General features: G+C 39.3%; 1 protein-coding gene across 5 annotated transcripts in view; it reads right to left on the bottom strand.

The window, feature by feature from the left end:
• Nucleotides 1-23022, bottom strand: part of sox5 (SRY-box transcription factor 5) — a 169430-nt gene that overhangs the window by 111784 nt on the left and 34624 nt on the right. For 3 of the 5 annotated variants that reach the window (XM_020926346.2, XM_020926350.2, XM_020926347.2), the window contains exons 1-2: nt 18476-18793; nt 2322-2517 (exon numbers count right to left, since the gene is read on the bottom strand). In XM_020926346.2, the coding sequence (XP_020782005.2) occupies nt 2322-2517; nt 18476-18552 (273 nt within the window). In that variant the 5' untranslated portion in view covers nt 18553-18793. Of the gene's footprint in view, nt 1-2321; nt 2518-18475; nt 18794-23022 lie in introns of those variants that run through there. The other 2 variants (XM_055154036.1, XM_020926348.2) reach the window with 1 other exon arrangement.

Here is a 23022-nt window from a genome sequence, read left to right as displayed (position 1 = left end):
CCAGTGGAGAGATGAGAAGCAGGCAGCCAATAATGAGCAGCCAGAATAGCAGCATAGGTAACTTAAGACACGCTAATACAAAGTGACATTTGCTTAGCCATTGTATCGATGCTATAGGTTGGAGAAACTGCACCAGGGTCAGAGTGGGTCAAGGGAATTCCATGTCTATATTATGCCAACATACCTCCCTATATTAAGGCATATGGTGCGTCATAATCAAGCGATACATTTCACTTCGCCATGATTTGAATTGTTAAGGAAAACCTGATCTAGCATCTCTTTCCACTATAAATTCTTCTGTGGGTAACTTAAGTAGCAGTCTCTCTCTTTGGGAGCGAATTAATCCAATAAATATTTTTTTAATGTGCACTTATACTTGAAGTTACAGCATCTGTGGTCTACTTTGTTATCAAACTACTGTGAGTTTTGCATGCCATAGGATAGTTTGGCATATTCAATAAGCTGCTCCTTGTAATGTCAAGATTAGTCTGATAATCAATAACTATGATAATTCAGATCAGTCAATATAATTATAAAAGATAATATATGATAATCATGAGTTCAATTCATGGTTGTATTATTAGTTAAGCTCAGTTCTACAAAATTATCATCACTCCAAAAGAATTAAACTAAATAGGTGCTTTTTATGGCTATTTAAGACTGTTAAATTTCATAAAGGTGTTTACATATTAAAACAACAGGAAGCTATTACTATTTGAAAATTAAACTAAATGATGAATTTCACTGTTGGTCAAGGGGTCAATAATGATGAATAATCACTAAATGGTGACGTTAACACAATAATCAGAACACTATCATGCATATAGTTACATATACAGTTGTTTTATTTCCCTACATTTTCCGACATGCACTCTCTTGATTTTAGTTTATGATTTAGTTTACATTTATTGTGGCTTTCAACATGGCGGTACACATATGCAACCTTTGTCATTCACACATACTATGGGGTCAGTGGGTTGTAGAAGCCAAGACGCAGTAAAAAGAATGACCTCACCCCACCACTATACAATGCACTGCACCAATAAACTTAACAAAGAAGACAAATGAGACATAGCAAACATGTGGAACAATGGCGGACATTCAGTATTTTGTTCTTCTTTTGGGACTAAGTTGTTTGTCACTGGAACAAGACGAGCTTTGTCCAAGAAAAGGTTAACTATTCAATCACCATTGTAACACCCCAGCGTCAGTTTTGTCAAGCATTTAACGGACTACTGTGTGTCTGACTGCGATGGTGTCCAAAAGAAAGGATGCTAAAAGTAGTATGTGACTGGTAACTTTGGACTACATGAAAAAATATATATAATATTTGACTTTGATTTACATAATTATGCTTCTTTGAAAACAGTCTCTTGATATTTTCGTTACTTATTTTGAATTTATTATAATTTATAGTGCTCTTTGTTCTTATAATATATTGTGATGTGTGACCTACTGTGTCCAAAAATGTCTCTTGTGAATCAATAAAATCTATGTCTAAGTCTAAGAGTGTGCCATCACCTTGTGGATATGTTATGTTTGCCTTAAATAATACACAGTGTGCCATTGAACTTAGCTATCTCTGTGGAGCAGTTGGTGCCATGAGGCCAAGTTCCAGGCCAGATCTGAAGAGAGGCAACCCACTTACAGTAAGAACAGTTTTTGTTACGGGTATTTATTTTATTTTTTTGCAATAAAAACACCCATGTTATTGAGATTATTTAATTATCATCCCATGGACAAAACAATAACATCTCCATTGCAACAGGGTAGTTACGGATCTTCCACCAGAAAAGTTTGTGAACCTTCTACCTACTACTGTACTCCTCAGAGAAAATAAGATGGAGTGTCTTAAAATCCCTTGTTGGCCCATCCGGTATAGTGCTTGTGGCCATGGTTCACCTCTTGGCTTGGGCCATTTGCTGCACTACATACCCTCTTTCTCATGTTTCCTGTCATCAACTACTGTCTCCATCCATTAAAGCTGCTCCAAGCAACTTCTGAACAGACTGAAGAACTTGATCTGCAAATACACAGCTGAAAACTCACTTGGGGCATTTAGTATTCTGCTTTGTCAAATGGGTACAGAAAGTTATATGGCTAATATTATCAAACGTCTGACTCAGCAATTTTGAGCTATACTGCTGTTGTGTCCTTGGGCCCAGCACTCCATTCATCACGTTTTTATGCAGTGATGTACGGATACGTGGTTGGCAGTGGTTGCAGACGTTGGCACAGTAAGATAGCCACATTCCTGCCAGTCTGCCCTGAGCCAGATAAGACTACAGATATATACTTTTAGCATGGCCACGTGTACTCACTGTGTTGGGAGGGCTGTCCAAGCTGCGGTTCAAGGGCGATCTGGGGGACACTTTGCTGCAGTACGAGGCCAGGGGCAGGTGGATGACCCCGCCCAGTCCCTCACTCTCCTCGTCATCCATGCGCTGTCTGCTGGTTGCCATGGTTACTTCTCCATCTGTCCCCCCATATGGAGAGGCTGGTCGCTTGGAAGACATCCTGGAAAAGATAGAGGGGAAAATGAGAGGGCCAAGTGAGTATTATTCAAATGATGATATAACAAGACCACAACTGGAGTTACTGTGGGGATTTTCAGGGACACAATAGTTTTGGTGCTTTTGGAAAATCTTTGAAAGCCCTATTGCTCATGGTAAAATAATAATATTCTATAATTTATGTCATGGTAGATTAGAGCTGTACAAATAATACAAATTGAAATTCAGTCATGTCTAAACATCAATGATTTGCTTGTATATTTTTCATTGAGAGGTCTATGGCCAATCCTCTGTCAGTAAAAGCATGCAGTTTGGACTAGAGTTCAGACTTTGGGGAAATAAGTTGGGTCTAATACTTAAGCCATTGTAGTTTTTGAAAAGAAAAAATACTGTTGATCAATCAGAGGAAAGAAACACATTACACGTCACACACTAAATAATATAATAGCTGTTGTATGCATGTAAAAAGACATGCAAATGTATATAGAAATATTAAAAATAGAAAGAACAAAATGAAACTTCATTGGGCTATGTGGTTATTTGAATACAAGCCTCTGTGTTCGATGTCATGCTGACTGAACTTTTTCAGGTACACTAGAACTTCCATTTCACTCCAAAAGACTTTATAGGGACAAGTTAGCAATTTCGGACACAACTTGGGCAGTCACTCTCTATCCCCACATATCCTCTCACTTAGTTGTTTATTGGAGTCCTAGCAGTAGTCTTTGGGTAAACTCGGGCTGTATAAAGGAGTTTGTCTTGGTAGCACATTGAGCACAGACAGATGAACGTTCAGTGTGAGTGTGGAGGCTCTTTGGCAGGCCTTCAAATCCACTCTCAGGTCTTACAGTATGTTTACCACCGGGGCTATTCAACACTCATGTTTCCAAAGACGGGCCATTACTGGAAATGGAGCCCGCTTGCACTGGCATTGTGGAGGAAATGACCATGTCTTGACAATGGGCTTTTTAGAGGCAAAGCAGAAGGAGTGAAAAAGGGACTGAGCAGTGTACGCAGTGACAATAATGTGTTTATGAAAACCTGCGGACAATAGGGGAAGCGGAGAAAATAGCTTGCAACACGAGGGCCCTGCTGTTTGCATTTGTTGCTGTGGCTTTGTTCGCGTGGAGAAAAAGAGAAGGATATAAAGCCATGTCTATTAGGTGAACTCTGTGTCTCACAAGGTAAATTTGCCTCCATGTACTTCACCTCAATAGGGATGCAGTGACTACGAGGCAATAATAGAATTTAATGTGCTTCTCGGCGTCGCCTGAGTGCTTTCAGATGCACTTGTCAGCCTTGAAGCCAGCGCGACTATGACCCTTAGTAATAGGCTGTGAACGTGGTGTGGATGGAGGGATGAGGAGAAAGAGAAGAGAGAGACATGAAAGAGGGGATACAGAGACATGCAACAGGCGGCTGGATCACAATTGAGGGTATGTTCGATCACATTCAACAGGCAGAAGGTGAAGAGAGGGAATCCTCAATTGAACTACATGATGCTTGGAGCACGTTTAAGACTGTTTCCCAAGTCAAACTGGTGTAATAAGTGTTCCAATGCAATACTATCGGATAAAATCATTGGGTTACTAGCATCAGGTGTCAGAATAAACTTTGAATGGTTTGCCTTGTTCTCTTAATGAACAATACCGATGAATGCTAATTGCAGCACAGGGAAATAAGGCAATACAAATTCATTATCACAGTGAAATTAAGTGTTTTGAGTGGTCAATTAAGCACAATAATTACATAATTGTATTTCAACAGGGACCATGTCAAAGAATTCCTACCCAAACCTTTTTAGTTTAGGATGGTTCTTATTCATGTTTTACACTGTACAATTAGCAACATGCACTAGATATCAAGTATTATTCATGCATTTTAGAAATAACTGAACCATCAACTCGTATATTCACAAAACCTCAAAAGAAGTAAAAAAGTAAGATAATGGCTTTTCAATAAATATGAGTATTTAATTAGAGTCATTAATATTACTATGGGGTTATATTAGTTCTGATATAGTTTAAGACTGTAGTCTACTAAACTTATTCAGAAAGATCAAATTTTGTCCTATTTATTATTATATTGTTTTTCTTTTGTAAGTAGACTTCTAGTAAACATCTAGTTTTGATACTGTGTTTAGTATTGATTAGAATCTGGTGGTTATTGATGCTTTTTTACCATGAACCTTCTTCCTTTACCTCTCAAAAGAGTGGTTCTCGTGTATAACTTGATTGCATCCCCTTCACGTCACTCAGTGCTTAAGGGTTATTCACAACAATGTAATTAAGTTGTCACTTTAACAGCTTTTATTCACAAACGCCTCCCACTCTTTGAAACTACCCTTGAAGGTGTCATAGCAACAAGTCTGTCACGATAACAAATTCTGAAGCACGATATATTACATAGAGATACTGCAATAAACGATAATATTAAACTACTTTGTGCCACTGACAAAATAACAGTAATCCCACTAAACCATTTTTAAATAGACAGTGTCAATACAGAGCCAATAATTAGCTATAGACAGGGTGGTCGACATTTGGCTGAAATTTGGGGGTCCAGGGCAAGAAGACTCAAATGGGGCCTCTATAATATTAATTAATAAGCAGAGGTTCCAATTCTGGGTCCCTAAGACCCTGGGGCACGGGCAACAGACCTCTTTGCCCCCCATGCCAACGACCCTCCCTATAGAAGTTAGTTATTCAATCCTCCACAGGTCAGTTGTTAATGTAAACTACCCCAAATCTTCCCACTTTCACAAAAAAATTTACATAAATATTGAGGTAAAAAACATATCATCCCAGCTGTCATATATTGAACGATAAGTCAATATAGTAATTATGGTGATAGACCTCCATAGGAAGTGCCCTTAGTTGTCCTGTCCTACTCCCCAGGCCCTGTCTTCAGTATTATCATGTCTTTGGGCTAATCCACTGCTCCACTGTACCTCGCCTGTCACTGATTTGCTCCGTCTTGCCTTTCTCTCCTTGCTTGTCTGCGCTAAACTCATTATACTCTTGACTCTATTGGATTTCCTCTGGACTGTACATCTGGCATTGTTCCTGGGAGCAGCCCGGCCACTAATTCATTGCTTATTTACCTTATGACAGTGGAAAGGCAAACAATGTTGAGAGCTACACTCAATGGAGGCAATAGAGAGAAAGAAAAAGTATAAGATGAATTTAGTGTGATCTAAATAGTTTATGAGGGTTAGTGCTAGAACTGAAGAGTATTACAGCAATAATAATGTTGCTATGATGCTTTAAAAAAAAAAAAGATTTCATAAATTCACTTTTGACAAAACACTAAATAATAGTAACTTCTTTAATATTCGAATGTGGTCTTCTAATAGTTCTGATATGGATCAAAACCAGATGAATCTATTCAGAAAATACTGATATGTTTAATTTACAGTATATTCATAATTTAAATATTGATACTTTGATACAAAGTAATATTTACTTTAGTTTTTACATTGTTCAAAATGAAATATTAATTAAAAATTCTACTTCAACTTCAACTACTTAGTGCAATTAAACCTTACATGTGAAACTTTTTTTTTCTTTTCAACACTCAGTTCTGTATTTAAGTTCCAATGAGCTGGGACAATTCAGAAGAAAGCATTACAACCCTCCATTTGAAGCCATAACACCAGTGCCTTAGATTGCCAAGTGTGCAGAACGTTTCTTATCAGGGCGTGCTCCAACTTTCTCACAGTTTACACCTGGAAGAATGATGAGGCAGAGTGACAGAGTTTTCACCTTTATCTGTATTGTTCTGTACTCTGGGCCTGGCTCAGCACAAAAAGGCCATAAATGACAGATGACGTGTGTGTTGACTCAGACAATGAACTCATATGGGACAATGTATACAGGTGAATTTCAGTTTTGGGAGCAGCAGACCTCGCACATCAATGTTCAGACGGGTAAGTTGGATGAATTGGAATAACGTGACAGTATATTACGTCAAGTTTCCTTTGTATGCTCAAATATTGCTTTGCTGATCACCCAAGTTAAGCAATATATATCAGAAGAAAGAAAAAAAATTCTTGAATACCCCAAACTTTACTGCAGTACTTAAAAAACATATCTGATATTTTCCAGTATAGTGCAGCCCTACTCTTGAATACCTGAAATAGGTCCAGACGCATGACTGTACCGTGAACATTTTCAAACAGATATCCATTTGTGCATTGAGCACCCTTTCACTGCACTAAAGACCACTTGTATGCAACCACAACTACTTCTTTAAGTGTGCCTAGTTCTCCAGACAGCATATATACAAAGACATTCACTACAGATATGCACTTAAAAGTTGCATAAACTTACCGATCAGGCCAAGAATATCAGTGCACCTCAACTACCGAAAATTAAACCAAAGTAAGTATTAAAGTTGTACCATTTCAAAGTCCAGTTTACTATTTGCAAACTTTGACAAACAGGGCTGACTGATTGCTCTGCTTTTCTTGATTGTTTAAAGTACAAAACTGACATATTCTCAAGCACTTTCCATTGACGCCATAACAAAAGAGCCCGCCCCAGCTTTAAGTCTCATATTGATTTGCGATAACATTTACGAGACGGTACAAAACTGAGGTGTGTTATTTGACACACTGTGGAGCGAGCGGCAAACCCAGCTGTACAAACTTTGGGGTTGGAGCCACGCGGCACTCACACACGCACGCACACACATACACACATTCACACACACACACACACACGCACTGAACAGGGGCTGAACACTGCAGGTCTGTCTTCAACACTGTTTACTTTACCTCTTTCATTCTCCTACACTGAAGCCTTTTGTTTCGGCCTCGTGCACGCTCCCTGGTCTCGTGCACACTCGCTCACCAGCCTCGTGCACACCTCTGCCCAGTCATAGTCACTCACACATGGGAAATTGGTCAGCAGCAGTACAGCACATACTAACATCTTTAAAACAAGGCGTCTTCATTTATTGACTTTAATCACTCTATCCATCACAAAACCACACTGACTGACTTGTAGAGACATTAAACCATTAACGTAAAAATATCCACAACTGTGTGTAGAGCCTTTGTGCTATGGAGAATAACGGAACTGCTGCAATTTGTAGAGTCAGCTAAAAGAAAGGAATATTTTACTACTGAAGTGAAACCATTAGACAAGGCACTACTGATTCCAAGAACATGTTTTTTTTTAATATTCTTTGAACAATTTCTGAAATCACTGCTGAGAAGGTCCATGTCAGATTTCTCCTGTTTGAAGTCACAAAGCTGTAACTTAAATGTCAGCTTGGCTCAGGCAGGACAATGTTATACTTCTCACTTTATAATTCATGTTTCTATCCTTCTCTCTCTCTCCTCTTCTGTGCGGCACTATCGTCTCTCTTCCTCTTCTGTGCTCGTTCAGAATTCCCCATCCCCAAATGGGACGTCCCATTCACAGCTCCTCTCTGCTGTAAATCCTCTGCCTCTCCTCCTGTCTGACTTTGAAGTGAAATTACTCTGCAGGTACTTGGCTACTTGTCATAATATTTCAACAAGAACACGACTGGGGAACATTTCCATAAAGATCAAAGTGAAAAGGATTAAAACAGTAAAATGTCAGGGTTTAATTGTATGATCATTTGGAATCACGGGTCAGGGTCATGATTTGCACAATTTCTGATTGTTAGTGCCCGATCTTGTCAGTTCTCGTCAAGGCCAGGCTCGGTTAGTACTTTGATGGGAGACCAAAAAACCAGAAGCCACAGCGGAGTGATTAACGCTCTGCTCTTTTTGTGTCCTTAGGCAAGACACTTCACCCACTATGCCTACTACTGGCGGGATTTCTCAGTCAGTCAGAACCAGAATGTACTGATTCTCAAATACAGCAACTGAAGAGGGCATTTTTTTCTTTTTTCTTAAGTGCCAAAAGGAGCTTAACATTAAAATATAGTCTATCACTAAATGCTTTTTTACACATCAGAGCCTCTCTCACAAATCCACATTGTCCCAAATCGCACGTAACAGCACCCCTCTCCACTGTTATTTTGTTCATGTCCAAATATCCCAAAGTAAAGTGGGCTTAAAAGTCTAATGGTCTGTTTGTCTTCACACACACACACACGGAGCACACGGTGAGAGTTAAACCCAGATTAGAGCATCACTTCCCCTTAGCTTTTTGATGATTAGCGGCTCCTCCGTTAAGTCCCTCTCATATCACATATGTCCCGCACTAAGTCTTTAATCGGACAGTGCCGGACGTCCATTAACCGGACGGTAATCGCTAACGCCGCCGTTTAACCCTGTCCTCACCGCGGCTCATGTAATCAACCATTTGGAGTTGGCACGTCAGCAGTGGTCAGCTTACACGTTAAATACACACTATGGGTTTACGCACGCAAGCTAAGATCAAGGAAAATTGGGGTAAAAATTTAGGTTGGAAAGACTAAATGACACACAGCACTTAGAACAGATTTATACCATTAGCAAAGTCATTATGCTCTGACACTGGAGGTTTAGTTTATCAAATTAAAGACACTTTCAAAAATGATTTAACACAACAAATACAGTTTATAGTACAGTTTCAACCAGCCAAATAAGATACGTTTTTACTCTGGGCAACAACTTTTTAACTCCTCTCCATAGTTAACTGTTGTCTACCCAGTGTGAATAAGTCAATGGTCAGTGGTCTAGTACTGAGTCCTAAATTATGTAGAACGAAAAATATTTTGAGAAATCAATAAAAAAAAAAAAATGTTTTCTCAAAACTTAAATGCAAGCAAATATGCAAATGATGCCAGCCCAAAACACAGAGCAGACTTGAGTGTATAAGACAAAAGGCTGTGTAATAAACGGCACACAGTCACACACTCACACACACAGACACACACTCACACACACAGACACACATAGAGTTAGCGCTGGTCTGTGTGTCTGGCTGCTAACATAATCATGGTGCTAACTGCTCTTGTTAACTCCTCTCCTCAGAACAAGCTTTCAGGGAGCGTGGGAGCCTTCTCCGGAGAATTCCACTGTTGTGCACGTACTGTACGTGTGTGTGTGTTTGTGCGTGTGCATCTAAACTACATGCCATTACTTTAACCACTCCACAAATATGATGGCGTTAAGAGTAAAAATAAACCATGAGCGGGCTAATTCCTAAGAGCTATGGGGGTAACACTGTGCTAGGACTGTGAAATTCATTATAGTCTTATAAAATGTTATTAAAAAAACAAAAAATCTTATAAAAATTGGAATTTAAATGAACACAATTAGCAAATCTCAAAGGTGGCATCTTTTGAAGTACCATAATTGCCTCCACAAACAACTGAATATCCTGTCTTATTCTATATATAAACTGAAAACCATGTAATTTAGACAAACATGTTCTGAAATGTGATTTTGTTGATCTTCTATTAGTTTGTCAGTTCATATTTCAGTCGCAAATCTAATCGCATTGTTTGTTTAAAAAAAAAAAAAAAGTATATATATATATATATATATATATATATATATATATATATATATATATATATAGCAATTCAATATTTTTTTCCACATCGTCCCCACTGTGTCTGCTCTTTTGCAACACTTTGTTCAGAAGTGTCTGTCCGTCAGTCAGGTGCATGGATCTTTGAAAATTGCTGCTCCCAGGGAAATAAAAAGGCCATATCAAAATAGTTCAGTGGTATGTGTGGCGTTGCCAGATAAGAAGCCCTGGGCATTTTGCGTTGGGAGCGCAACATTTACATCCTTATGACACCTCAGGCGAGAATTTAAACAAATGCTTTCCTCGCTATCACCCGCTTTATTGCCCCTGCTTTTCGCTTCCTGATGTCTGTCGCTCCAAAGCTTTCAAAACCTATCTCCAGAGCGCACATTTATTTTAAGGTGCGCTGGGGCCTTACTTCAGAGCACTGTATCCTTGCGCCAATCACTTGTAAATGAAGAAAGGCGGAAGGATACACAAATGAGTTTAGGTTTTTGAGTGACCACTGCACTGCTTGGAAATTATACTGGTTTTCGAGCAAATATCAACTTTAAAGAGCTATTTCTTCTGCCAATAATATAAGATGAATGACAGAATATGAAGTTTATCTCATTGTCATTTATATAGCAAAGTCTGTTATGGATTCTTTAAAAGAGCACTATGTAACTTTTCTGGTCGAGGGCACGCCGCCTGCTAGTCTCCATTAAATGTTATTGCTTTGCCTGAAAAATCCACATCTATGAAATCTATTGCCATGGAGACAACCAGGTGAAGCGGGTACAGTTAGGTCAGATCTGTAGACACGTAGTCCACTGGCAGTAAGAAAGATTGGTTTTTAAGGGTTTTTTTTTTTTTTCTTTTAGCAATAAACACACCTGATTGCATAGATGAAAGATAGATATGCTTAATGCCATACAGTGGGACATTCCAGACACAGCAATAACATCTCCATGGAGACAAGCACATGGAATACCCTCTACAAGAAATATTAACAGTGTTCACCTTATAAAATCATTTTTTACCCGTAAAGTAGGTTGAAGACTGGGCACAATGGCGTTCCTTGAAGTTGAAAGTGATTTTGGCAATGGCGTAGCAAAATGTAATGAAGCCAAAAATAACGCACTGAAGTGAATAGCTCGCTTTATTCCAATCACTAATTTCACTTTCTGACGTCCGTCCCACAAACCTATTTTAACATGTCCCACTATAACGGTGTTGTCTTACGGCCTGTTCCCTCTTTACACAATCAGCTGTTTGTAAGAATGTCTCTCCGTCTCTGCCCCTCCCTCCCCTGCTCCTCCAGCTCTGAGCGCAGCACAATCTTAAGGAGACTGCCTAATATCTATTTATAGGCCTGGTTCTGAACAGTGGGAAGAGTGCGGGGGGACTATGGTGGGGCAGACTGGGGCAGCGTCTCGGTTGGATGGAGGTGGATTAACGTGGACTAAAGAGACAGTTATTGCTATTCCATGTGTTACTTAAAGCGTATTGGCTGTACTATAAGTGCTAGTTCTGGTTGCGCTGAGTACTTGAGGAGAGTCTGTTACTTGTATGAGACAGCAGAGAGCTTAGCGGTAGAAAAGGGAGTTCTAAAGATGTATTTACTACTGTAAGAGTAACTATACAATTATAAATCAATAATATATTTCAAATAAGTAATGGTTACACACATTTTTGTACATTATTAGAACATGCAACTGTATATAGTCATTCAAAAGTAACGAAAATACATTTATTTATAGTCTTAATAAAGCATGAAGGAAGACTTAATTTATAGTGAACAAATAATTATGTATTAAGACTTTCTTCTTGGTATACTACAGCAAATTAAAATGTAGTTAGTGAAAGTAGTAGTAATAGAAAGTAGAAATAGAGAGTGTGTGATGTCTCCGAAAGCGCTGATACTTCCTCTCAATATTGCAGTATAAAAAAAATTAAAAACAATATTGGTTTCAAAGATTCACCAAAAAGCCAAACTGTCCTCTTTCTTTTTCTAAACCAAATTCAGCCTTTCCCCCTAAGACTTTCCCTATAAGACCTTCCTAAGAAAATGTGAACACTCTAGTCTCTGTAGCCTCCTCGGACACACCCTTCCATACACACACACACACACACAAAGCATCCTCTGTTTGGTGCCCTAAATTGACTGCCGACAGCCTGCACCGCGCTTCCTGTCCGGCCCCACCACAAAAGGCAGTGACACACAACCTAAAGTCACCGCTCTTAATCATCCACACACGGGCCAGGAACAGTCACTCGAGTGTGGAGTCGCGGAGAGAGAGAGAGAGAGAGAGAGAAAGAGAGAGAGAGGGAGGGAGATAGAGACAGAGAGAAAGAGAGGGAGGCAAAACACATGCTGCCTCTGGGACTACCTCTGTCTTTATCCACTCATCGTTTTAGTCACCATAGAGACATCACTGTGCAACTTTGGGTTATTCTGACATTTTTCATATTTGACCATGTATAAATTTTAGTGGAATTTCAATAGAGCACACATATATAAATAAATGTACTTGTTCAACTGTGTGTCTATAAAAATTAAAAGGTTCTTATTAATGTATACTGACTGCTAAATAGCGGTTGCCTGACCAGCCAGTCTCTTCTACATTCTGTTTGAATCCAGAAGGGTCTGGAATCGAATCATAAAGGGTGAATTTGCGTTTTTGGTGAATCCAAACTTGACACAGTCCAACTACAGATGCTAATTTGTAGTATGTGTCTCAAATGCGGAAGATTTTTCCTCTCCAAAATTCTCACATCATTCAGAACAAAATACAGAACTTTTTTTACTTGAAATCTGTAATAGTTTGGTGCTTCCATTGCTGATTCTGAGAAAATTAATTTCTCAGTCCTTTAAGTTGTTTTTTTGTCCATTTTTTGTTTTGTTTTTTTTGACACAGCTGGAGTATGCGTCTCTCTGATTGGTCAATCCACCTGTCAATCACGCCCTCTGAAATGAGATAGACAGGATACAGCTCCAGATCCACACGTCGATAATTTTGTCAACTCTTGTGGTTCTGGCTGGTCAGGTAAAAAATACCGGTGCACCACTTAACATTTTTCTCAAAACCATTTATCTTGAAATCAAAATAAACTCGCCCATAATCCAAATCCACAGTCCATGAAGGCTGCTGTCAATCACCTGATTTTTAACATGATTTTAATGACTTTCCGAGACAAGAACTTGGTTTGTATAAATAAATCCAGTAAGTCATGAGTCACAAGGAAATCATTAATCAACAAGAAAATATTTAATTGTGTATTTTGGTCATTTAACAAAAAAGCAAGCAATCATAACCAAAGTTACATTCAAAACTGTAACTCAAATACATTTTACGTTTAACGCAATGGTCCAGTAACCTGTCAAGATTTCATACCCTTCTTAGCGCATGCATGTTCTATTAATCACAACGAGTTTTATTATTGAAACCTTAAGCAGCGACCAAGAGTCCAGCGTTCACAATTTACAACCAGTCTGTATGGAACATTTACAAGAATGAAGAAAAACAGTGAGAAATGCTAACTTCAGGCTTCTGCTTTGCTCTGTGCTTCATCAGAACACAACCAAAGGGAGACAAGTCGTGGGAAAATCTCAAGTGCTATTCGGGACAAAGCTACAAAGCAAAAAAGAAACAAGAGAGAAAAAGAGAGAGAGAGAAAGAGGGACAGGCACAGAGTGGTGTTCAGAACGAGAGGAGACAGGGGAGCATCCGGCCGCCATGTCCGAACCCCTGGTGAGTTAGGGAGTCAAAAGTGTTTATTCTTCAGTGAGTTCAGACATTTTGGGAACATTTTTGTAAGATGCGCAACAAATCGCTAAATAAAAACCTCTCCATGGCAATATCAGCACACGCAGTCATTATGATAAGAGATTGTACCCCATTACTACAGATCTGTACTGATTTTTCATTTCAAAGTTCCAGAGATTTCTAAACCCAGATAAGGTAGTTTGTCTGGTCTACTTGCACATTAACACAAATTTTGACTAAATGTGAAGGCTTCTACATATGGACTATGTCAAATTAGTACATCAAAACATAGTCAATAATATCATAAGCTCAGTACTCAACATTTCTACAGTTTATCATTCATCATGCAACCCAAATTTCTCAGAACAATCAACAAAACACTCTGAACATTTGTCTCGGTGTCAGCGCCTTGGCTCGGATCGCACAGAACTGATACGCGCACACTCACAGCTGGCTGCTTTCTCTTCCTCTCGCTTTGAAAACTGTCCCACCTCAAACCCAAATGGTCAACAGCTACCCCCCATCTCTCCTCTTCTCCCTCTCGTCTATACCTGCTAACACAGAGGTTTCATTGTAGCCGGAAAAGGGACCTCCGAGCTCCTCTAACACTGTCTCTTATTGTGGATGGGACGAGGGGGGAGCAGGAGGAGAGGAGTGTGTGTGTGTTTTTAAAAGGGGGTGACACAGTGGGATTAGTGTAAGACAAGAAGACTGGCCTGATAGATGGGGAAGAGGACAGCGGGACATGTGACAATGTCCAAAATCACCCCTTTCACTATCCCAGTACAAAAAGGTTCTGTATCATGTTTGGTAATGCTAACATGTTGTCTTAACATTAACATAAATGCTTGTAATTTGTTTTAAATGTCCGTTCATAATGTGTTTTTCCACTTAAATAAAGTTGGTCACAATTCGGAGAAATCTGACGTCATACTAACTGATCCTACAATGCAGACAGACAGCCTTTGGCAAGTCACAGTGAACTGTTGCCATCTCCGCTCTTAACATTTCCGTATTTATCAACCTATTTTATAATTAGCATTTCTATTTAAAACTACCACTACCACTAAAATGGAGAAAAAAATAAAACTTTAAGGCCAAAACACACAAAAGTTTCAATAGATAGTATAAACTGTTTTTCAGTAATACGCAAGAACAACATTCAAACTGCATGGAAATATCTAACCAAAAACAACACTAAATTCCACAGATGACAATTTTCACAAAAACCCACAAACAAAATGAAACTGTAAACTTTTTCTCACAAGAGCAAATTATTTCATCTAGGCCCAGTGAACCCACGGTGAAGTGAAGACGCACAGAAACGCACGCCACTGCTCTGTTGACGATGTAATACCTCGAGTTGACCTGTGACCTCTCCACTGTGACCTCCCCATGTCATATGACCAGACTCTCGTTAGCTCGGCCGCATCTTCTCCCCTTCACTCTCCCATCCTCTGCTATCCCCTTACACATAAACAACAACATGTAACCCGCCTTCGCCTGATTGGCTTGTGGTTCGGGTCAGCTGATCCAGAGGTCTCTTTTTTACTCTTCTGGTATTTTTGAGTTGCTTTTTTTTCCCTTTTTCTGCCTTTGCCGGCCCCCCTCTTTCAGTCCATAGATGGAGACACGGCTATCAAGGCTCTCTAGGGACAGACAATATGGCCCAGACAATGGCCTCCAGTGAAAAGTGGTGGCGATGGGGGGGGCGAGGGGGGGTATGTAGGGGCGAAGGGGAGGGGAGAAGGGCCACAGGGGAAGACAGGGCCAGAGCGCTGCATTAGTTTGCAAAGCACGGACACTCTACTCATTTACTCCAGTCACTGCTGTTTTCCTTTTAATCCGAGGCGCTACAATATGAGCTACACTTGTATGGTGTTGTACTTTGAATTTGACCAAACTTTTTTTTAATTATATCTTCCGTAACGGTCACAAACTTTCTACCTCAAAATGTCATGATTTTAAATAGTCAAGTACTACTCTTGATATTAACTGTAAATCTTGGTTACATGAGTTATGAAGCGTGCAAAGAAAATGTATTTTTATGCACTGCCAAAATGTGGTTAATCAACACATCTTTTCAGCTACATGTCAGATAAACTTAGAAAAGCATGTAATAACTATACAATAAAATGTGCAACCGCATTTGCTCTTGAATGCGTATCTGTCCTATAAGCTTCATAGCGTTTATTAATCATCATACGCAAAGTCCAAGGTAAGATTCCACCATAAAGATTGCTAGGAATACTCTGTCACGGCCACAAAAACATGACTTAATTACATGCTATCATTTCAATTTCCAGCTCACACTAATATCAATACATGATCACACAAGTGGCAAATGCAGTAATCTGCAGCATATAATGTATTTAAAGCAATCTACAGTGGTGACAGGGAGTAAAAGACTTGTCCTCCAGAACAGCGAAGGCTCTCCCATCCTCTCCCGACACATAAATAATAATAAAAAGCCACTTTACGGTGATGAAATTAAGCAAGGATCTCCGGGGGTTGCTTTTTGCTCTTGCCGAAGTCGTCCTTTTAGCTGGCGGCACGGAGTGAAGTCCCGTCAGAATGGATTTAACAGCGCTTCAGTGTGTTGACACATACACTGTTGACTGTCTCACTCTCCCCCCTTCTCACTCATTCACTCTCACTGCAAGCACCCCAATAAACCAGGGGGACAAATGCAGAAGTGCGAAAATCCCATACTCCTTTTAACACTTCTTTGACAGCGCTACCCCCACCATTTCTTATATTTTCTTAACTTCAACTGACACTTTGCAATACTTTTCAATCAATACCTCCCCGAAGACGTGACCACATCTTTTCCCTCAAAATCTCTCATTAGAGTTATCAAAACCCGATTTCATTTTTCAATTCTTCTGGTGGCTTTGGCTGTTCATCCGTCATGTGTATATTTTTGGTTTTGTTTGTGTGAACAGATGAAGCTGTGTTAGCGCAAGGCAGTCTGCTACCACTATCTGCGGACATTTTCATGCATTTCAGGGGCCAAAAAATACTTCAAAACATATAAGAAGGGGATTTTGTAAATATAGCAAATCAAATAAGGACAAAAGCTTTTAATAACAGTGAGATTTTGTATCTTAAAATCAATTTGTTAGTCTTAAGCATGCAGAAATCTTGATGCTCATTTTGCAAAATTAGCAGCCAAAGACTATAAGTGTTTTCTAGCGGCAGAAACAGACAAATATTTTCTCATAAGCAAATGCCAAACTGCAAACAAGACCAGAATCCAAGTTTGGGACAAATTTTGAAAAAAGAAGTTGAAACAGAAGGGAATGAAAAGCGCCGATTTGAAGAATTGTGGTTATGATCGCAACTCAAAGACACACACACATACGCACAACACCGGACCCTCACCTCTCTGCACACACAATTTCTAACACACACACACACAAACGGCCAAAGTGATGGAGTGCATTACTGGAGAGCACTATCCTCCTAAGTAATTGTAATCCCTACATTTATATCCATACATTCTGCTTTTGGTTGTAATCCTTTAAATTTTTAATTCCTCCTTGCTGTTGTTATCTCTTTTTTCACACTCAACCACTTTGTCGGATTTATGAAAAAAATACTGTACCCTTTTAAATCGAGAGTCTATGCTAAAATCCCCCTCTCAGGCCATATGAACAAAACACTCTTAATGCAATCAAGCAAATATGTATAGAGTATTAAAACGTTGGGTGTTATGACTTAGTCTGCCAGCATGTATTAGAATTGTTATTATTTTTATTATTATTGCAAACAGAGCTACAGGAAAGGGGTTAGGGTTAGTGGGGTTTGCACCTCTGAGTGAAGAGGCAAACATCACAGGAGCGCTTCCCTCAGATTAACATTAGCATAAGACGTACAATAATAACAACAAGCACATGCTGTCTACAATAGGATTAGAAGCATTGAATTTTGGATTATGAGGAAAAAAATAAAGAGTGAGAATTGTAAAAATAGTAAGGGTGTAAACATTAAGTATTAGATATGTTCTTAAGACATGTTGCTCTGTGGACTTGTTGCAGCAGAAGAGAAAGTTGTGAGAAGTTTAAGGTGATAGCATGGAGTTAAGGAAACTCTGAGAATTGTGTGTTTGGGTTTTTTAACTATACGTATAAAGTTATGTTTGAATGTTTTGTAAGATATAAAATAAGATGGACTCTCTCTCAGATTCTGTCTGTTTTGCTTGTATCACATCTAAGAGTCCTTTTCCTCTTATTGCTTATGCGTTTGAGATGTTTTCTAAAGTATATTCTTCCCATTTAATTCATAGCTGCTTAATACTTTAATATTAATCCTGAAAGGGGATTCACTTGAGCTATCGTAAATAATATCTAATCAAACTAAAGAGAATAATACAGGCCTATAACGTAAGCGCAATACGGGACGAGACGCACTGAAGTCTCTCTCCGAAACACGCACTTTGTTTACTTGAGTTTCTGGACTGAATCAAACCAACGCACTGAAGTTTTAGCGCAAGGGAAACACGCGAGAGAAGCAAAAACTAACAGGACTTCCAAATATCCCCGTGCGCACTGACTTTGCGTATCTCCCCAACTAGTCATTGATCAACTCTGTGTCCCATATCCCCCCGAAACAAAGTTAGAGACTCCACGCAGCTGTTTACACTGCACTTCTCCATGTCTCTGTCCCGCTCTGTCCAAGTCCTGTCCACTGTCATCCATGTGTGGGCTAAGTGCGCGCGTGTGTTTTCGCATGAGAAAAAAGAAGCGGCACGTACCTGTTACACTCCTGAGGTAGCTCAGGCTCAGTGAGCATGCTGGAGTAAGGGTCCGTTTCTCTCGTCAACAACAACATAAAACAGTCCCACAATTCTTAGACGAACAAGGTTAGTGTCCCCCAAACAAGACGGGATAGAAGTGATCCTTGAACCTCTCACGCGCTCTGCCGCCGCTCCTCTCTCTCTCTTCTCTCTCTCTTCCTCCCTGTCTCTCTCTCTCGCCCTCTCTCTCTGCGCTGGCTCGGTCTGTCCCTCCGCTGAACGCCGGCCCTCCTCTACTCCCTCCCTCGCTGAAGTATCGCTGAGGCTCGGCTCTTAAAGGGCCAGCAGCGCAATGGTCCTCGGCGCTGATAGTGATGTGTGCGGTGGCTGTGTGCGACAGGGAGAATAGAGAGCGCGAGGGGCGGACCGATTGACCACAGGGCTCGTTACTGCCCCCTTCCTCAGGTCCGACATACACAAACGTGTTTTTGTGACACTGTGGAACACATCAATGCACACTTCAGGATGAAGGGGCCACAGCAAACTGCTGAAACATAAGAAAGTTGAAAACTTACCATTTTCGTTTTTATTACAATTTCCATGCAATCTGGTTTTAATTGCACCGCTGATGACATGAAATGTAAGAGCATATAGCCTATACTATTTTGCCAACATTTTTATTATGCTCGCATGGTATTTTATCTTAGTAACAAAAGGCATTTCTACAGCAGTTCATTGTGGAAATATATTTGTAAACTTGCACAAATGGTAAATACAATTTTGCTGAGTAATGTCAAAGATAAATTCTCCACTTATGAGATATTTTTAATAGATTCTTAAAATTTCTATTAAACATATGCACTTTATACACCATAACAGAGCAGAATTATGGGTTAGTGAAAGTTATAAAGGACAGAGATGTTTGGTATTTGGAAGGGCAACCAACATAAACTGTTTGCTTTCCAACCAATTACCTAATAATTTCTTACAGCTGAAAAAAAAGCACATGTCCTATGTAGTAAAATGTTTTATGCAGCAATACAAGGCTTAAATGATGATCCAATGCAGTCCTTGCAGCCACAAATGAAATTCTTGTGCATTAGGCCTATTGCAGAAGATAAATACATTAAATTACAAGATAAACTTATTGAATTTTAGGCTTCCCTACAGTGTTTCTTTTGGCTGGCTTTGACTGTTTCCCACAGGCTTACCGTACTGTAAATACTTGGACAAATTCTTGAAATGCATTTGAGGAGTGAAAGAAAAATGGCCTTATAAACGATTGGTCTTGAGTGATTTGTTACTTTTCTATAATAAAAGTGAGGCCCTGCACCAGCTACACAAAAAACAGCTGCAAACCTGTGAGAAATTAGTTTATAAAGGAGTGAATTGTCTCGTGACAGGTTCAACAGGGAGTGAGCACAGGGGAGGGCATCAGGTTTATGTGTGTCAGTCAGTGTGATATAAATGTGTTCTGACAAATAAAATGCACTTTATGTTAAATTGAGTAACATTGAGCAGTTGTGTCGTATGTATTGTCTAAAATCACTAGTGCTCACTGTGCTTGACAGGTGGATGAAACAAACTCCTGTCCATCATGGATAATCCCCAGCACCCCATCTACAGCACCATCACCGGACAAGAGAGCTACTCTGGGTACAGGCTCTTGTCCCTGTCTTGCTACATGGACAGACTCTGGAAGTCTTTGTCTCACACTCCATACATGTGTACAATGCATCACTATAGATGATGAACGCGAGAGGATGGACTGCTATGTTGTTATGTTTGTTTGTATATTGCTGCTGCCGAACTTTTAATTTCTTTCAAGATCATTACAGTATCTATCTATCTATCTATCTATAATCAGAAAAACAAACATTTTGGACAGTCCAAAGTTTGGCAGTTTAGTACTTTGCTTTTTGATCCTGCAGTAATCCACAAGTTTCTCAGTCCTGTCAAATCTTTTTTTTTTATTTTATTTATTTATTTTTTTTACTCATAATCCTGTTTCTTCTCTCTTAAATGTGCACTGTGCAACTTTTCTAGAGGGTCTGCTTCCATGATATGACATTAAGCATATCCATCTAGTATTAATTCATTACATGTTTTTTCTGTTGCTCAAAAATATAATCATTCCTTCTGTGAACAAAAATGACTCTCCACAGATCTGAATTATACATGTAGTGTAGTGCTGTAACTTGCTTGTCTCCCTCGTGATAGATAGGTTTAATCTACACTGTGGAAATATACAGATCTACACAAAGCAATAACATTTCCATAGAGACAAGCAGGTGGTGGACCGTCCTCTAGCAATGTTATACAGTGCACCTTTAACCAGGCAAAATGTTGTAAAATGTGACAACTAAGTCTCATTTACATGCATGACCTGGTAGATTTTTTTGTTCAGAGACTGAATTGAAAAAATAAATATAAAAAATTACTACTCATAAAATCCAAAAGCACTCAAATCCATTATGTGAAAAGCTGAAAGAGCTCAGTTGGGGTGTCTGGGCCTTTAGCCTTTCTGTCACTTTCTGTCCCATGCACAGCTGTGGACCTGTGGGAACCGTCCTAATGCACCTTAAAGGACAGTGTGGCCCGTGGCATTGGTCGATTTGTGTTGTTCCAGTCCCTTGTACCTGTGTCTTTAGTTCAGCGTTCTTCTTCACACAACTCACAGCACGCTTTCTGACACTATTGGCTCCGCTAACTGAATAAGGTAATGCAAAAGAGAAGCTAACACAAACCTTGAAATAAGATTACATTAAAGTATTCTGGTTTGGTAAATGTTCTCATAAAGGAGTGCCCTTTACAAGTGTTTGGAATGAAGCTGATATAGAATGCAAGAATGTACTGCATTAGAAGTAGAAGACAAAAGAAGAAAAAGAGAAAACTGTCTTAAGTATACGGCCTTGGTGATATCATGCCAGTCCATCATACTTCATCTTTTACATTGATTGCTTAATGTTTTCGGGATTTTTCTTGTTCACAGAGTTAAGATCCATATTGTCAACTTTTGCAATTGAGATGTATTATGTTCAAGGTTCATGCTCTTGTTTATTTTTCTTCCATCACACAAAACGTACATCCGCAGATACCAGGATAGCCAATGAACCAGATGTACAGTATCTATCAAATCTCATCCAAACTTCATGCAAACACCAAAAAGTAAGTGTTGTGAAAATGTTATATGGAGAAACCATCAAAGACATTGGCTAAACCTTGTCTCCTGTCTGGCTTGGCAACTTTTCCAAAGAGATGGAGAAATTGTCTGGGGAGCGGGAAATCTCAGTCACTGATTAGCAGCTTTACACTTTTGATTTTGTGCAAACCTCATGAGTTAAAACTGTAACAATTCCTAGCATGCAAAGACTACCAAGTGGCATAATAAGACAGCGGTGGCTCAATAGTTAGAGTGCTCTTTCTGCTTCCGCTCAGACCATTATATACTCATCCTTGGGCAAGACACTTCATCCACCTTGCCTATGTATGAGCAGTGTATGAGTGAGTGACTGGTGGCTGATTATAACCCAAAGCAGTCATAAGTTTACCACCACCAAGGATGGAGTGAATGAATAAGCCAATGTAAAGGGATGTGGGTATCTTAAAAGGTGGTATGTACATCCAAGGCTGAATTAATTCACTAATTATGCACAGAGATACAACCTAACCACAAACCAACATACTTTTTCACTTTTTCTTTAGTTGTCACAAAATGGAAATGAAAGTGCATTCAGATGATTCTCAGTTGTTGTTTTTTTTTATTGTATATGATGAGAAAATACTTGGTGTAAATATAAATTGTGGAGAGTCCCATAATGACGACATCACAGAGAGAGAAATCTATCCAAAAATTCGGCACAATTGAAACAAGAATTGCATTTTTTTTCTGATACTTTAAATATTATTTCAACAAAATATGTGTATTAATCAAATATTAATTTCTGTGTACATTCGTTTTTGGCGTGGTGTACATGGTTGCTAGGTAACAGTTACGTAATTTCATAATGTGAAGTTATGATTGACAAAGAGGAGGAAAATTTGAAACCTAAAAGTAGACATATTGGGGAAAATAAATGTATATATATGTTCTTTAAAAGCGTGTTCTTAACTGTGTTTTAGTAAAACGAGTAGTCCAACTTGTCATAGGCACTTTAAAACGCTGTCATGAGAAAGTATTTTGTTCCCAGCGTTAGAATAGTAAAAGTGTAATTAAACAGGCGAATACAAGCATTAGCAAACTGAGCATCCACTTCCTGCCTTGTTATCTTGTATTGCCTTTGTTTTTCCCCTCTCAGAAGCCCATGTTTGATTTTGCAACACTTTACAATGGGACAGATGAACACTTTGAACAGAGCATATGTTGTAGCTCACATGGATGGTTGCACTCGGAGGAAATGCACATATTTAAAGTCTGAATCAATCCCTCCCTGTCCAACATTGTGTCTGGGTGCAGGTGTGTGTGTGTGTGTTGTGGGGGGTTCTGTGTGTGTGTCTGTGTGTGTGTGGAGGAGGTGGGGGGGGTACATGCGGCTCTGGGCCCTTAGCGCTGTCACTCACCATTA

The sequence above is a fragment of the Boleophthalmus pectinirostris genome, unplaced genomic scaffold (genome assembly GCF_026225935.1).
Source record: "Boleophthalmus pectinirostris isolate CB_2022bp ecotype Guang Dong unplaced genomic scaffold, ASM2622593v1 HiC_scaffold_18, whole genome shotgun sequence".
Classification (NCBI taxonomy): Eukaryota; Metazoa; Chordata; class Actinopteri; order Gobiiformes; family Gobiidae; genus Boleophthalmus; species Boleophthalmus pectinirostris.
The sequence above is the reverse complement of the archived record's forward strand: the minus strand, read 5'-3'. Positions and strand labels throughout refer to the sequence as shown.